This window comes from Macrosteles quadrilineatus, unplaced genomic scaffold, assembly GCF_028750875.1.
Source record: "Macrosteles quadrilineatus isolate MER2022 unplaced genomic scaffold, UCM_ALF_1.0 Scaffold_1__1_contigs__length_201487025, whole genome shotgun sequence".
In the NCBI taxonomy this organism is placed as follows: Eukaryota; Metazoa; Arthropoda; class Insecta; order Hemiptera; family Cicadellidae; genus Macrosteles; species Macrosteles quadrilineatus.
Window position 1 is genome coordinate 13070748 of NW_026542594.1, and position 18063 is coordinate 13088810.

Sequence of the window (18063 nt, forward strand, 5' to 3'; positions counted from 1 at the left end):
TCCCTCTATGATACTACCCTAGCTGTCGTAGAGGCACCATGGTCTGACTCTGAAGCAGGTAACCACCAAGTCATTAGTTAAACAGTATGTTTTATCTATGGTTAAACACTCCTAATATTATTACAGAGAGTAAAAATACTCACTTGATCATAGTATTGTTGATCTCCACTTGTTGATCACATTAAATCACTAACTTGGTCAAATTGTTATTTTAATGCACTGTAAAACTAATTTCTTTGGTGAATAAAATAATCAAATACATAATCTTATTCTAGTGCAAATTTTACATTGTAACGATTTAAAAACCCATGTTAACAGGAATGTGGAATCACATGTTTTATAAAATTCATAATCATAATTCTACTAAAATATTCTTAAGGCATGAATATTTGGGACTTTTATAATTCAAGTCGCGTGTTAGTTGCTTTAAAAAGGAATAGTATATTTTAGGTATAGTTCATTTCAAACTAAACTTTAAGTTCTTTTCAAATTGCCGTTTAAGAATTATTATAAATTGTCATTAGAATGTGCATAAAAAACAACACTTCAAGTATACATACACTTAAAATGAATATACTGTATTTGCTTTGAACCCCCAAGCTTTTGAGCTAGGAAGGGATTTGTATTTCTTGCAATGAAGTTGTTTTAGAATTCAAGGAAGTTCAACAAGTTAAATTTATTTAGTTATGCTTTTCCTATACAGGATCCATGCTACAGTAAAAGTTCATTATGTTTTTTTGGAAAGGAATGTATTTATTTTTAAATCAAATCTGGTTAAAGACGGTGTATCTCGTAAGGTGTCTACTATTGCGCTTACACCAACCATTGGTTCCAGCCAAACCAATCCTAAGGAATGTCTTAAAAATACTGTTAATGTTTTGATAGATAGAATGTCCCAAAACCAGAATTTCATTAGTTCAAGTCTCACAATTTTCAAATAAAAAAATGTGTTCGTATTGTAAATCGTTTTCAAACTATTGTCAACTAAAATATGTGAATCAGAATTTGATATTTTTTTGTTTATAAGTGGCAGCTAAAGAATCAAACCAAATTTGGTGATATTTTTATCACGCCTGAGGATACTCCTTTTTTAATTTACTTGGAAATTCAAAATATCTTTACTCTGACTAAAATTTAAAATTTGGTATTCTTCATGTTCCAAGCTTAACTTTGCTATGCAATATTACAATAATATCACAAAAATAAATATTTAAACAAAAATTTTCTTACATTTTAAAATCAAAACTCAAAAATGTCAAATAGCATCATATGTCAAGCAGCATAGCGCATATGGCAGTTCCAAGAAACTTTAATATTAAACGTGATAAGACGTGTTCGTCTGACATCTATCAGTTCCTGCGATATAATGTCTGCAACACTACAACCGCACTTGAACAGCGGTCTGCCTTTGAGAGTTTTAGGAGTCTCTAAACCAAGCTGAAGTAAACTTGACTAGATATATAATCATTAGGTTTGTGGAAGTAAATTGATTTTGAACTACCACTTGGTAAGTTAATAAAAGCAATAAAAACTTAACTTATTGATATTTAGTAGCACAAGAATAAATACACTCGAGGTTGATATTGGATACAGTTTGAATATCTCTACAACTACCAGGAAATGTTTAGACGTCGCGTCGTCTAAACATTACTAAGTCACTGTAATTTTATTTTATGCCTAAAAAAGATAAAATGCGAAGAACCAATAAACTTGGAGAAAACAATAGCCTATATTTACTAACAACCAGCAGTAAAACACAATAATTGTGTGGATGACAATTCAGAGAAATATGTTAAAACCTCTTATTTCCTAAACGCGTTTGTTTTTGTTGAAGTAAAAGACAATTAATATAATACATTTGGTTGGTTTTAAAGAAGAAGTTTAAGAATAAATATTAATGGAACTTTGTATTAAACTTTAAATCCTAAAACATTATCATTGTCTTATTTCTTAATTTATGATATTAGAACAATTTCATTTTCTTAATGTCTATTGGTTTGCTAATTATTGTATGTTTTTTTTTTTCAAAGTTTTCTTATCAGTCGTATATTATAATCATTACCGTTTTTGTTAGTAAGTAATAATTGATAAACATGTATTGTTTGTTAATTTTTCTCACTTTTCTTTTAGCGAATTTTTCATGTAGAGAATAAGCTATTACCGTAGGTCTCGTAGTAAGACGTAGACTTGGGACCGATTTACTTCTTCGATTTGATGTACCCAGAGGCAGAATAAGTCTCTTACATGGACGCTCGCAGGAGGCCCCCCTCCCTCGATAAAAGATTTGATTTAAAATTCACTCTGTATGGTTTAACAGAATTTAGTGACAAATGTTTAAAACGTTTTAAAGGAGAAAAGACAATTTTGTCGCTTATTGAGCCAATAATCATGTTTTAAATCTTTTTATATTAATGGGAGAGGGTGGTTTTCCTCGGATCAAGATACTGGTTTGCCTCCCTCGAAGAGAATTCCTTCGAAACTCGGGATCCTTTCTATCTCTGTGAAAGTTTTGTGTCTGTGGGGTTTTACCTTAACCAACTAATAAGCTTTACTACTAATTGTGTGTACTTTGTTCAGCGTCCCGGCAAGGAGGCGGCGCGGGTATAGGCGCTGGTATCCGCATCACCCTTGGGGCGTTCTTCGCCACCCTGTTAGCGACGGTGTTCGGAGTGGTGGGGTTTGGAAGCGTGGGTCTGCTAGCTGCCAAGGCTCTAGCAGTCGGAACCCTGGCGCTGTTCCTCACCGCCCTCGGCGCTCTAAAGAAGAGCCACAAGGAGGATCCTACTACCGTCCACTACGTCCCTATACAACAACCGCACACCCATCATCATGACTTCTACCACGAGCGAAGTGACCTGCTACCACCCTCCACATACCTGGACCGCAATATGTGACTCACTGATTAAACTATGTGCGAATATTGAAGTATTTTAACAATCCTTGAAGTAATAATTGATTTTCCTAAAAAAAAAAACTACAACCTCTGAGTAATGTACTTTTAAAAGGTTCGTCTTTAGTTATCCTTCAAATGGACAGTGACATCTTCAGATATTGATAAAACTAATGAGAACTGTTTATCATGAAAATACGTGTACATTAGATATGGTAGATACCTTAATCAAATTTTCAACATGGACCTAAATACTAATATCCTGTTAAGACGCCTTTGTATTGCTAATTTTTTTTTAAGTGGTAAAACCCCAAGCACAGTCATATACCAATATTTGGCCAGTTAGGCGATTGAGTAATATGAAAGAATCATAACTGTTCATAATATTTGTATACTTTTTCTAAATAGTTTAAATATACTACATGAAAACTTAAATTTGTAGTTTGGTCTAGTTGTTTTCGAGTAACTACAAAGTTTTATGATACTTTAAAATTATAAAACTTTTTGAATTAAATTAACAGAATTCTTGCTGAAATAAACCCACTCATACATTTTCCTGTGTGCGCATGAATAGAGTAACGTAATAGTCTTTCCATTTGAGTCGTCCCCTAGGGCTTATACTAAATTAATACACCTTTTACGAACTAAAGGAAACCTAATTCGGATGATTGTAAATATAAATCACACGAATATGCTTTACGTATCTTGAAATATATTATTTAATGAAACCTAAATACAAACTGTAGTTAATAATGATAGTCGTAAAGACCATGATGACTGGCCTTATGCAGGGCCTCTAGATGATGGTGCTTGGCAGCAGCGACCTCGTGAGTGTCTGCCAAGTATCCAGACTTGAGTACCACGGGCTTGGCGAGGGGTCCATGGTAAGGCGCCACATGATAGGAGTGTCCATGGTCGGCTACGTAGTCTGAGGCGTATCTGCCACTGTAGTGGTCACCGTAGCCTCCGTGAGCCTTGGCCTTGGCTACGGCGGCAAAATGCTCAGCCTTAGCAGCGGCCACCTCGTGAGTGTCTGCGATGTGTCCGTCATGCAGGACGTGTGGGATGGCGGTGGGACCGTGGTACCTGATGTCTCCATGATGGCCGTCATAAGAGCCACTGTATTCCTGGCCATTACCGTATCCGTAGTCTCCTCCGTAGTGAGATTCCTTGGCTAGAGCGGCGAGATGAGCGTTCTTGGCTGCTGCTACCTCATGGGTGTCTGCCAGGTAGCCGTTGTGGAGGACGACAGGCTTGGCGATGGGTCCGTGGTAGTAGCTGCAGTACACACCGCTAGTGTACAGCGCAGCAACAAGAACAAATCCCTGCGATAAAATTGATCAATTAAATTTCATACTTATAGTTGCTGTACTATAAACGTTGCACATTGATAGTTTACGTTCAAATACCACTGCATCTGCTTCTGATATTAAAAAACACAAATCGCGAAAATACAACAGAGTACACAATTATTGTCCTTAATATTTTTTGTATCTTTAACATTTTATTTTGGCTACTCACGTTAAGGTATTCTTACTGTGCAACCAGGAGAGGATTAACAGTTCAATCAATTTATTTTACCAATGCATAACTTGGTAGGTAGTATACAAGGTTACTAAATAAATAAAGGTATCTCAAGGAACTCTGAAGTCTGTACAATCCTTTTTAAATCATCCAACATTTTAATTCCAAAGCATACTCGCAAGAATATTGTATGAAAAACTAATTCTAAGAATTGTATTAACTCGTCACACTTCTATTGTAAGCCAGAATGTGTAAGACTATTGTATAGTTTCTTACAATTTAACTTTAAGTACACACCGGAGGACTATCTAAACATACATTTTATTATGCTGGAGGATGGCAGAATAATCGCAAAACAAATATAATTTTACTTCCAATCTATGTACTTCATCAATAGCTTTGTCATCAAGGTAAATTAAATAACAGTAAAGTGAGTAAAACTTAAAACAATTTGTATCAAAGCTTCAACAAGAATTAACTTACCCAAGCACTGTACATTGTTGAACCGTCGTGAGGAACTGATAGCTTCGACACTGCAACTGGAGGTTTAAATACAACATTGTCTGTAGCAACACATCCTCTCAAACATGAAACATCGGACACGCTACACATAGCTTCGTGCAGCTCAAGTGGAACTCATGAATTTGGGTTTAGTTTGCTCTGCATAAATATATAAATATCATCCGTATCTTGGAAGGTGCCAAAAATGTTTTTGTAATCAGGTATAATACAGTAATCTGGACTGATAAAATCCAAAGTTTAAAGTTATAAGTTTAGTAAACGGCAAATGCCACCAGATAAACGACCACCAAAGCCACGTGTGTTTTAGTGTTGACACATTAATTTTGCCATGAAACTAGGGCTGAGAAATCAATTTTTCCGTTGGCAATACATAGTTTATCGTTGTAGCTTTGTTCCTCTTTGGACTGTGCATTTATTCATATCACCCCATTTTTGTTACCTTTTTCAGGTACTTTGTGATCTTTTCCTAACAAGTATTTCTTTTTTTTATGATTCATTAGTTTTCATAATACGTTGTTATAAAAAAAGAGTTGAGTCTTCTTAAAAATTGTGAACTGGAATAAGTTGTACAAAGTCTATAAATTTAATATCAATAGCCAATTCATTTTAACTATTATTAGTAGTTTGTTTTATGAACGATCGTTATAAAAGGGTGGCCGGAAAAGACCGGACGTTTATAAAATAAGGTTACCTAGTATATTTGTGTGTCAATTAGTATAACTTGTATTTAATTAAACCTTTTTTAACTTTACATGTAATAAATACTACTAACAGTTGGCTACACTTGCCACAAGACGTCCATTACTTATGGGAAACAATGTCTGCCAGGTGAAGTACAATTTCTTCTTCTTATATTTTCTTCAATGCGGGTTTCATTTTTTTTAATCCTGTTACTCGTCCTAACAGCTCATAGCACCTTTAATTGTTGTAACTTTTATGTTAATTAAGTCTCTAGGACCCATCCGAAACTAATGACCTGAATCCCCCCTGCAGCAATTTACAGCTGTGTGTACACTAGCCATAATAAATCGGGTCCTTATGGTCACCCTAAATTAATCCGTAGTATTGCGTGCAATATTAATTTAAATCTGAAATATTCCAAATAAATTGTGTTCAAGGTAATCAAAGAGCTCATGTATTAATTCGTCGAATTCGTTGGCAGCATTCTAGAGCTAAACGTTTATTAGAAAAGGCGTAAGTAAGAATAAACGAATATTATTGCAATTAATTTTCCCATGTAATACATCACGCATATAAAAAAGTTAGGGGTCTAATTAAGCCGGCTCAGAAATTTTGCTGGTGAATTCTTGTACGAACCTATGGTTAACCCCGATTTGCAGGTAACTTTAATGGGTAGGCCTACTGATAACGTTAAATCACAAAAACAATTTTAAAATAACTCTAGTAGGATACCTGAATACATGAAACGTAATCCCAACTTGGATTTATCAAGCAAGTCAAGTAGTGTTTTAAGTTTAGGTAATATTGACTATGTACCATTATGGGACTATATAAATGTAGAGTAAGCAAATTAATACAATAGCGTCATGATATGACGTTTTTGCCACATATAAATGTGATAACTATAATTATTTAAACGTGTTTAAATATGATGCTTCGGTAGGGCTAAGCTTAGAGAATCCAGTGTTGGGTCGAGGATAGCCCGCATTTACAGGGAGACAAATGCAGTTCTGGGAAGTAAGGCGTGGTATCAGTAAGATAAAGAAGGCGTCGCAAAACACTAGTGACCTCGTCAAGCTGAATTTGTGTAAGATGTTGAAATGAGCACTGGTATAATAATTGTAAAATGTAAGTAACAGTAACAGTATTGTGTTTTTCAAGATTGAAGGATGTCTTGGGACATAATCTTTACCATTGCCACTATATCAAGTAAATAAAACTGTCCTTGCGTAAATCCTTTTACAAAAAAACTGAAAAAGGGAGACTTTGCTTCCTATATTGGACTTATTAGAATAAATCTAGATTTAACTACTTAGGAAATCGTTTCCCAATATAAATATGAATGTCAGATAATACCTGTAAATTGACTTAATACTTTATGTGAAACACATGATATATTAATGTAAAAATTAGTTGAATCTAGATATAGTGTTCTAATGCACTTTTTTATAATAGGTGTAGAATACCCTCCCCCAAACATTTCCTTTAATTTGTTTTTGTATACAACTAAACAATTTTAAACCACTTCTTATTTAGTAAATTTGATAAATTTTAAAACATGGTTGGCACAGATTATGGACAAAATGATTAGAGGATGACTAATTTTTATTTCAAAACGCGTATACCCCCTCCGCAGACCCACCTGCAGACTAAGCGAATTTCCATTTACCTGGTTGGATTTCTACTAAAATACTCTCTTAAAATTGTTAGATTTATTTCCTATTTAAATTACTATTATTTTAATGAATAATTAGGTTTGTTGGCACAAAAGAGGATGTGAGGAGTTGCATTAGGAAACTAATGTGGCTTTTATTCAACTATAACCTATTCGGCGAAACAGAAATTTATCGACCAGGACAAAATACCGCATTTCTAACTCCAATGTCAAATACGTCCTCCTGTTTGCCAGCGAGACTTGGAAGATGGACAGAAATAGTACCTCACAGCCGCCTCCAAGGTTCCAGGTTTTTGTTTACAGGTGTCTGCGGCGCATATTAAGAGTGTTCTGGCCAAACACTATCTCAAATGAGCAGCTATGGGAATGCACAGAGCAACAAAAGATAGACAGAGATTCGAAGGAGGAAGTGAAGGTGGCTAGGACACACCGAAAGCTCAATAGCCTTCGAAAGCCCGACGCTGCAATTGAGAAGAAGGCGTTAGAGTGGAACCCGCAAGGGACACGAAAGAGAGGCGGCACTTGGAAAAGAACAGTGGAGAAGGAGGCTGTGAGCATAGGGTGAACTTGGGGTGAGCTGAGGGACCTGGCACAAGACAGGGTTGAATTTTTTAAATACAATATTATTAATACAGTTTTTTTCCCTCAAAATAGTTTAATTATACAACAATAGAACAATTTTAGAACAATTTGATTTCAGCCCAACTCCACACGGTGGTCACTCTTGGTGTTAGTCCAACTCTGCGCGGTGGAGTTGGGCTGAAATCAAATTGTTCTAAAATGCTATTGTTGTAAATTAAACTACACACAACAGTGTAACAAACAGTGTAACATAACTTTTGGGACACACGGTATATACATATATACAGGGTGTCCGGTCATAAGTGTTAAATAAAATTTTGCATTAAACTACATGGTAATGGTGACAGAATATCGCAAATTTGAGGTTCCCAACTTCAACAGTTAGAGAATAACAAATAAATTAAGATTTTTCAAAAATTATTGTAGTTGTTATGAAAAAGGTTATAATACTCCGTTAAAAATTCACTTACTGTCAATTTCAATGTCATATTCAGAATTCTCACAAAATTTTAAATAGATATAACACATAATCGTTGGGATACGGAAAAATATTCTATTTAAAATTCTTCGTTAAACAAATTATTTTTATATCGACGAAAATGTAAATAACATTCAGCAATTTATTTCTCGGTTGTTGAGTTCGGGCGAGTTTATCAAATATGACTAAAAACTTCCTTATTTAAAGGGCTTTACAATGATGTATTACAACTTTTACCTACTGTCAAATCCGTGGTGAATTTTACGCACTATTGTGAAAAATCACGGTCAAGCCAAAACAGATATTGTAAAAATAATAAAATTTTACTTACTATTTATGAGCTGACCACTGATGATGATGGTGTGTATAATTTATGATTGACCAGACTACACTTCCATCAAACTAAAGAGTTTTTTTTAAGACTTTTGGAAAATTTGTAATTAAAAAACACAATACATTAGTAAAAAACACAATACACACTTTAATTTTAATATGAAAGGATAGTTAACACATTAAACAAATCAATGACATACTTTGTCCAAGGCTCCAATCCTTGGACCTTTGTAAATTGATACGGATGGAAGTTATTGTCCTTAAACACTTTATGTACTTTCCACCGGGACATACTAGTTTCAAGGGCAAGCTGTCTAACACTAGTAGTAGGATTATCCATAACTCTCTGAATTACACCCTCTTCAGCTGCAACATCATGCACAGGTCCTACTTCTTTCTTCTTCTTCTCAACCGATCCTGTTTCCAGCAAACGTTGATGCACTCTAGTAAACACCTGAGTACTGGGGGTGGTGCGATCAGGATACCGATTCTGGTACTCTCTCTGAGCAGCCGACGCATTACCGTTACACAAACCATAAATAAAATGCATTTCAACATACTCCCGAATCGAAAAAGACATAGTTGACCGATTAGGGCCAACTGTCCACATGTGACTGATAGATCTTTTTAAGATATGACTACTGGTTCGCTTTGTTTTCTTATCGCTTGGATAAAGTATTGTTATCAGTAAAATACCTGAATCTATTGACTAAATCCATTCAACAAACTAGAAATTCCGGGAGATAATTTAAATCTTATATGAAAAATATACGATAACCGTAACTTTATCACAAACACATTTTACTACTATGTTTCTTTTCTTAGCTTGGTAGTTATAAACAAAGCGTTGCATGCGAGAAAAAATACAAATTGTTTGTTGCCTGCACTTAAATGTATTATTCTTCACAATAGATTTTCTTCGCCCTACCATGTTTTTTCATAATAATGATCGAATTACATTAGGAAATTTAAATACGGTAAAAACTATTATACACCGTTGTAAAGTCCTTTAAATAAGGAAGTTTTTAGTCATAATTGATCAACTCAGCGGAACTCAACAACCGAGATATAAATTGCTGAATGTTATTTACATTTTCGTCGATATAAAAATAATTTGTTTAACGAAGAATTTTAAATAGAATATTTTTCCGTACCCCAACGATTATGTGTTATATCTATTTAAAATTTTGTGAAGATTCTGAAAATGACATTGAAATTGACAGTAAGTGAATTTTTAACAGAGTAAAGTAACCTTTTTCATAACAACTACAATAATTTTTGAAAAATCTTAATTTATTTGTTATTCTCTAACTGTTGAAGTTGGGAACCTCAAATTTGCGATATTCTGTCACCATTACCATGTAGTTTAATGCAAAATTTTATTTAACACTTATGACCGGACACCCTGTATATTATGAAAACTGTAATGATTAGGGCTACTGTTTTTATATAAAAATACATTATTTGAAACTAAGTAAACTTTAAAAAAATCATTTTATTGAACAACCAAAATTAGTTATTATTAGTTTTAAAATTAGTTAAAATTAGTTTTATTAGTTGTTGTTCAATAGAATGATTTTTTAAAGGGGTACTTCAAATAATGTGTATATATTATTTTATATATATACTAGCTGTAACCCGCGGGCTTTGCCCCGTTTAACTTCTTAATTTTCAAGATGATCTCGTTCGCATGGCTCAATCACGTCCTGGTTGAAGTTCGTTCGCTACGCTCACTCACCTTTAGGTTGGAGCTCGTTCGCTGCGCTCACTCACCTTCAGGTTAGCTCGTTCGCTACGCTCACTTGCCTTCAGGTTAGCTCGTTCGCTACGCTAACTCGCCTCCAGTTTGAAGTTTGTTCGCTACGCTCACTCACCTTTTGGTTGCAAATTAGCTGTTGTCATAGATGTAAAAGAAATAATAGTGCTGCGCCCTGTTGGTAATCCTTGTAACTTTAATGCTATTGAACATCATAGAACAGAACCAACTTGTTTAATTGAAACAGCTGTTAAGATTCATTAATTCCATTTCTCATAAGGTTAACATGGGAAACTTCAGAGCCACTGGGGCGGAGCCGATTGGACGGATCACGAAATTGATGGTGTATAAACCTATTCCATGAAATTCTACACGTATGTACCAAGTTTCGTGGCAATCGGTTCAGCGGTGTCTGAGTTAATCACTGCCAAACAAATATACAAACATCCTCTTTTATACTTATAGATAGGCCTACTTTTACTTTCTCCCCCTATATATTTTTGGGTCCCACTGAACCCAAAAAAGTGGTGTCTGTGTGTGTGTCTGTGTGTCTGGATGTGTACAGAGCTACAGACCACACATGTAGTCCGATTGTTGTGAAATTTAGTATGTAGGAGTAGAGGCAATAGGGCAAAGAGACGCCACTTTAGGCGTTTTTTCCCATAAGAATAACATGGGGATCATTTTTTGGCCACCAAAACCAAAAATCCTGATCTTTGCTCACATATCCCTATAAAATTGTCAAATCTTTTTTCTTACTTATTTCCCATAAATATATTCGATATTAAGCTAAAAAAGCTATTTCTTATATTTATTGACCCTTACAAGTGTAAATGTAGAGTAGAGGCAATAGGGCAAAGAGACGCCACTTTAGGCACGTTTTCCCCATAAGAATAACATGGTGAGCTTTTTTTGACCACTTTTTTAAAAATCCAGCTCTCGGCCTATACAAGCCTATATAAATGTTCAATACCATTGTACAACACTATTAAAATTTCAAATCCACATCCATTCACATGTATATTCTCAAAATTGAATGAGGTTTGTACGCGAACTCGGGCGCGCTCCCGGCTCATGGCGCGCTCCCTTGGACATCCTTAGTGGAAATCCATGAATTCTGGCTACTTGGGAACCCAAGCCATTTGACATACAATAAATAACCCTTTCTCCTAATTACCTTTTCTACTAAATACATGTCTTTATACTTGGTCTTTAACAACTCCTCTGTATAGAAGCCTCCCCTGATTATATTGCCATTTTCATCTTTCAAGATATAAGTCACAGGCTTTGTATTCTTTACTTCTGCTATTGTAAATAGTTCCCCTGTCCAATTCGGGGTATAACCTTTACTAAAAACATGTTTATACTTGGAAATCCTCACACTATCACCTACCTTATATCTTGGCTTTTTAACTTGCACTACTTTAGAAGTCAACCTCTCATGCACATATTTACTATTCTTAATATTCACTTGGTTAGGCTTCATACCTATAGATCTATGCACCTTATTATTATATTTTCAAATTAACTTTGGAAGTAAATCCAACCATTTATAACTCCCCTGAGCACTAAATTCCCTATATAACCAATTCTTTAAAGTTCTCTGAAACCTCTCCACAATTGCAGCCTTAGTTGTAGAAAATGTGTGATAGTGATTAATATTTAATTGGTTCATTAGTTTGCTAAAATATTGATTAAAAAAATCTTTTCCATTGTCGGATTGAATGTTTTTAACCCCCTTTGGTAGAATGGTTTTAATGGCTTCTGTAACCACCAACCCTGTCTTATTCTTTAGCGGAGCAGCATAAGCTTTTTTAGAAAATGTATCTATTAAAGTTAAAATATATTTGTTGCCAGAATTTTCTCTAGCATAGTTTTGCATATCAATTAAATCTATTTGTACGGTTTCGTTTATACCTAATACTTTAAAAGACCTTCTAATGAAATTCTTTCATGCAGGCTTATGAAGTTCGTATGCAATTTCATTCATTTTTTATAACATCACTCTTTCCTTGTACTGTAAATATATTACCATTAGCCCCAATCAATAGATTATCTTCCATTCTTTTAAATACATAGTTTTCTGGTATATATGGTCTATTATCTATATACTTAAATCCACTCAAAGATGTGGGGTCAGCAACTAATAAATCAGGATTGTATTCCATCAAATTAAATTTTCTTCCTCCATATACAAATTTTGATCCATCATAATACATAGCTTGTGACATTAAACAAATATCATCTAAATATTCCCCCATTGGCAGATTTCTTATATATTGTTTTTTGGCATCCCAACATTTTTCTTTTTTATCAAAAGTTATAGTCTGTTCTTTTGTAACACAGTCAGTGTCATCAACGGCAGGTTTAACACGTACTAACCTTTTATTATTAAAATCCCAATAGCCTGCTTCCATTTTTGGAGCTTGTGAAACATTCACAGCATCCTTACTATCTGTACCTTCTATCAAATTGCTAAGTTTCTGTTTCTTAGCATTCCAAACACCATTCTCTGATTCTAAAAATTCATAATTATTATCGTCTTGTACAAATTTACCATCTTCTTTTCGTATTAAAGTCTGTTGTAAAGTGGGCACATCATCTAAACTTTCACCCTTTTCCACATTAGTAATTTTCCGTTTCTTAGCATTCCAAACACCATTTTCTGATTCTAAAAATTCAAAATTATTATTGTCTTGTACAAATGTACCACCATCTTTACGTATTAAAGTCTGTTGTAAAGTGGGCACATCATCTAAACTTTCACCCTTTTCCACATTAGTAATTTTCTGTTTTTTAGCATTCCAATTTTTATTCTTAGATTCTAAAAACTCATATTTAGTTTTACCTTGTAAAAATACATCACCTTTTCTAGTTAATGTCTGACCCAAAGTTGATACATCATCTACAAACTCCCCATCTTTAACATTACCAATTTTACGGTTTAAACAATTCCAACTATCGTCTTGTAAATTTAAAGTAGGTTCACTACTAGCCCTGGGTTCTGCAGGCTTATTATATGGATTATATAAACGATAAAATTTATCTATAAACATATTTTTATTTAATAAATAATTCCACTTTCTCTCAATTCCTCAATAATGGAATCTATTTCATTGTCTACTCCTGAGTTACCGGCTTGGCGACTTAGCCAAAGAAGTCTTAACCTATCTACAAGCTCATTAGGATCATCCCAATAAATATAGTCTATTTTATTACCAGTCACTTGTCTCAAACCTTCACCAACAGATTTAAATAGAGGTTTAATTATATTAAGATATTTAGTATGTCTATTACTTGAAATTGGTGCACCGTCTTTGTAACTCTTCAAATGTCCATTTGTAGCTTCCAAAATCTCTTTATAATTTTGCAAATCAGCCTGAGTATAATCCTCAGGTTCTTTTAAAGTTAACAACTGCCACAAGCCTTTTGTCCCCTTGTAGGTTTTATTTGCAACTGTAATATCATCATTGGCAATATCAACTTCCTTATTTCCAATAAAAAATGTATTTGCTTCTCGTCTAATACCATATGTAGTGTCTGTCATACTACTTTTACTGAGGTAATTTCCTAAATAGTCTGATGCTAAAAGACCAAAATCTAATTTCTGTGGGGTGGATTGCTGTAATGGTTGTAATGGTTGTAATCTTGGTATCATTGATATTCTAGATGGAGTCATTGGGAGTATCTCCATTTGAGGCCTCTCTGTTTTACCAATAGATGTGATTTTCTTTAATTCTTGTAATGGCTCTATTAAAGGTTGGAATGTTTGGAACCTCTCTTCAGCCTCTAGAAACTTGCCACGTTTTAAAGCTCTATATTTCTCTCGTATTTGATTTGCAGAGTCAACCAATTCTTGTTGAATGTTTTTCATCTTTTATTTACATTTTATTTATCTCATTTGACAAAGGATTGTACTCAAACACTTTATCATGTATTATCAAACAATATGCAGATGTATTTGCTGGTACATTTTCTGCAGTTTCAATCTCTAATTTAATATCAACAATTCCTTCCTTCACTGTTTCGTTCTGTCTAGAACAGTCTATTACAATTAGAGGATATTTCTTCATAAACTCAGCCCTACTAATCATAGGATCTGGGATAGTATTATAGTAAGCCTCTCTAAACCTCATAAACATCTCATAAGCTTTAGAGACATCTCCATTTTCAAAGTCGAGATTTAAATCACTATAAGGATAATATTCAGAGTTTAGAAATACTTTGAGATTTTTTAATTTACAGTGATCAAATTCATCAGTTCTTTTTCGTGCACTATTATCCCTAGCTGTTTGGAAACCAAATATAATATACCTAGGCTTCTCTAAACTTGAAGATGTCTTTACTGACCATGTATGTCTTGTGGTATTGGGATATGATGGAAGTTCATGCAGCTCTAAACTTCTAAATGCAATTTGCAAATTTTTATTTTGCAATAACATCTTTTGTAATTGTAACTTCTCCCCATCTGATGGTATTACATGTGGCATCACCCATTGAATTGAGTTAAGTGTAATTTTGGGAATCATATCAGCAGTGCCACTGGCTGGAGCGCTAGTGGTTGTTAATATACAATTTAAATCATTTTTGGATCTTTTCAATACCAATTCTTGTTTGACATTTACTAATACCTTATTAAAATCCTCGAATACACCCATTAACAGCTCTAATGGCAAACATGTACTAAACTTGCCACCTTTATGGAACTCTTTTAAATTTGTGTCAGAATCAAATGCTACATTTGACAATTTAGTTGTTTTATTGTAAGAGCTCAATATTTTCATAAGACTAGAAATTCCTGGGTTTCTTACAATGTCTATTTCTTTACCTGCGACTTCGTATCTAATTTCATCAAATAAGAACGCAAATGCATTATTTATAAAATGACCTTTATCATGATTCTCAATTTCTCCCTTAATATACAGATAACTTCTACATGGGAGAGTTAGCAAATCTTGATTATTAATACATATTCGAATTTCATCAGAATTATTTATTGCTAAAGTGTTGTGGGGAACATAGGAGTGATTTGTAATTTTAACCACACTATCGTCGAATTGGGATTTCCCTGTAACGTCTAGAAAATCTTCCATTTTTATTAATAGAAAATTTTAACTTTAGTCCTATTGATTTTAGGAACCTAGCATTTTGTACACTTATAGATAAATTGTTATAAATTCTCATATCTTTTTTATATGACAAGTAATTGTAGTTTCTTCTCCGTTAAAGTCAATTGCCTTGTCGTGTTGATCGGCAAATGTAATACTAACAACATCTAAACTTCTCTTATTTACAGGAAAATATATAATATTTCTTGGAACTTCAATAATTTTGTAACCAGGAGGAGCTTCTGGATAAAAGCTATGTATGGTGTGTGATTTGTTGCCGTTTAAATAGGACCCGTTTGCAATATTACATTTTACTCTAATCACATTTACATTATTAATGTTTATTTTATTTGTAGATTCAAACTGAACACCAGGAGTAGAAATACCTTTAAATCCCAATAAAACAGACCCTAATCATGGTTTTGTAAAATCAAACACGTGGCTAGAAAGTAATGTCGCTTTCATAGTTTTATTATTAGCTGTAAGGAAAAAGTCTGGGATTTGCTTTTGAATTTCCTTTGCAAGCTCAACCACCTCATATGTTCCTTCAGAAATTTCTATTGTAACTGGAGCATTGTGATCATAATAGAAAACATCATCACCTTCTCCAATGGTTAATTTGTTGCCTTTAAGTTGATTTAATTTTGGAATAAGCCCTTTGAATAAAAGTTTGGATTTAGTATTAATTAATGCTTCTCCATTTTTATCTATTATAACTTTAAGTTTACCATTTAATAACTGGTTTAAATCATCAACTGAGGTCTCTCCCTTTGGTAATGTTTTTTTCTCTACTTTGTAATATGTTAAAGTGTTTAGAGGTTTTTTAACATTAAATATAGAATTATAACTTTGAAAATCTACTAATCCAATTACATAATCATCATTTAATTCTATGGGAGGAAAGAACACTGACTTTAGCTCTGGCTCTGTACCCGAAAATGTTATAGTAAATGAATCCATTTTTATAAACAAAAATTTTTTATGAATGATAAACATAAAATTCCACAAATAGAACTATTTAAATCTTGTATTTGATCGGTTGTATAGTAGATTTTATATCCCTCAAAATATTTAATTACTTCTTTTGGAGGTTGGATTCCAAATGGGTCAAAATAAATTACAATATCTTTATTTTTACGATATGCTGTCCAATGTGTGCCAGATGAGCTATCTAAATTAACTATTCCGCACTCTTTTACTCTTGGTGTTAGATTTTTTAGCTCGCTTTTTAGGTACACTCCCCGGAAGTGAGGCACGTCTTTTGCGGCCTCTAACAGCTGGTAGTTGTCCATCTTTTTTATTAAATTTTAATCCCATTCCCATTTTTGCTTTTGCCTTCATCAAATTTGTCACGGCATAAGCAGCTGCTCTTTCAGCAAGATTTGCGTCCTTGGCCGTTACTCTAGTCCAAGCTAAGTCTGCTAATCTCATGTCTGCTTTGTTCCGAGCAGCGGTATCGGGATTATTCATGTAGAATATGTCATGCTCTTTACAATAAGAGTCTAGTTTATTTTTTGGAGGTACATTTTTAGCTAGATTCTCACGTATATTCGTTCCAGGTCCACAGTACCGATATGATGGTATGTGAAGTGGAAATGGAAGGTTATTTATAAGAGTATTCAATAACCCTCGACCTCTGTAAGGCTTTAGGAATAAACCTTTGCCCTTTTTACATGTTTTCTTATTATCATTTTTTACCATTTTTATTATATAAAAAATGTCTTTTATTCAACAAAAACATAAATTTAAAATAGTACATACTAAGGAAAATATACCAAAGAAGTTGGGTCTATTTCCTACCAATATTCGATGTGTTATTTGCGGTCCAAGTGGAAGTGGGAAGACGGTTGTAATTTATAACTTAATTGTAAGAAAGGAAGGATTAAAATTTACAAACTTATATTTAATATCTAAATCATTAGAACAAGAAAAATATAAAAAAATAATTGAAATATTTAGTTTGTGTGATGAAGTGAAATTACACACGTTTACTGACTGTGAAATCACACCAAATGATGTAAAATCACAGTCAGTTGTTGTATTTGATGACATAAATAGTCCAAATATTACACAATTTTTCTCAATGGGTCGACATAAAAATATTAACTGTTTTTACTTGTGTCAATCTTACAGCAAAGTACACAAACATTTACGTGATAATGTAAATTTCCTAATATTATTCAAACAAGATGATTTAAATTTAAAACATGTATATCACAATCATGTTGGTAATGACTTTTCATTTGACCAATTTAAAAATCTCTGTCATCAATGTTGGGATAAAACTAAATATGGCTTTTTCGTAATAGACAAAGAAAGGTCAAAGAATAATGGTAAATATAGATTTATGTTTGACCAATTCTATCAAGAGGATGGTAAGGGTAAATAAATAAAAGACTGGAGTTTTTTAACATTTGTATTTATTATATATCTACACATACAATTCATGTTTGATCAATTTTATAATGACCAAGCGCAAGAGTATTAATGCCATCTTCAAGAATAAACCTCTTG

At 33.5% G+C, this 18063-nt stretch overlaps 1 protein-coding gene across 1 annotated transcript; it reads right to left on the reverse strand.

Moving 5' to 3' along the window:
- Window positions 1–3582: 3582 nt before the first annotated feature.
- Window positions 3583–4922, reverse strand: LOC128983519 (uncharacterized). The gene is made up of 2 exons (XM_054402819.1): window positions 4898–4922; window positions 3583–4215 (listed from the first exon to the last, which is right to left on the reverse strand). The coding sequence occupies exons 1-2, from the start codon at window positions 4910–4912 to the stop codon at window positions 3637–3639; spliced, it is 594 nt and encodes a 197-aa protein (XP_054258794.1). The 5' UTR covers window positions 4913–4922; the 3' UTR covers window positions 3583–3636.
- Between the last annotated feature and the right edge of the window lie 13141 nt (window positions 4923–18063).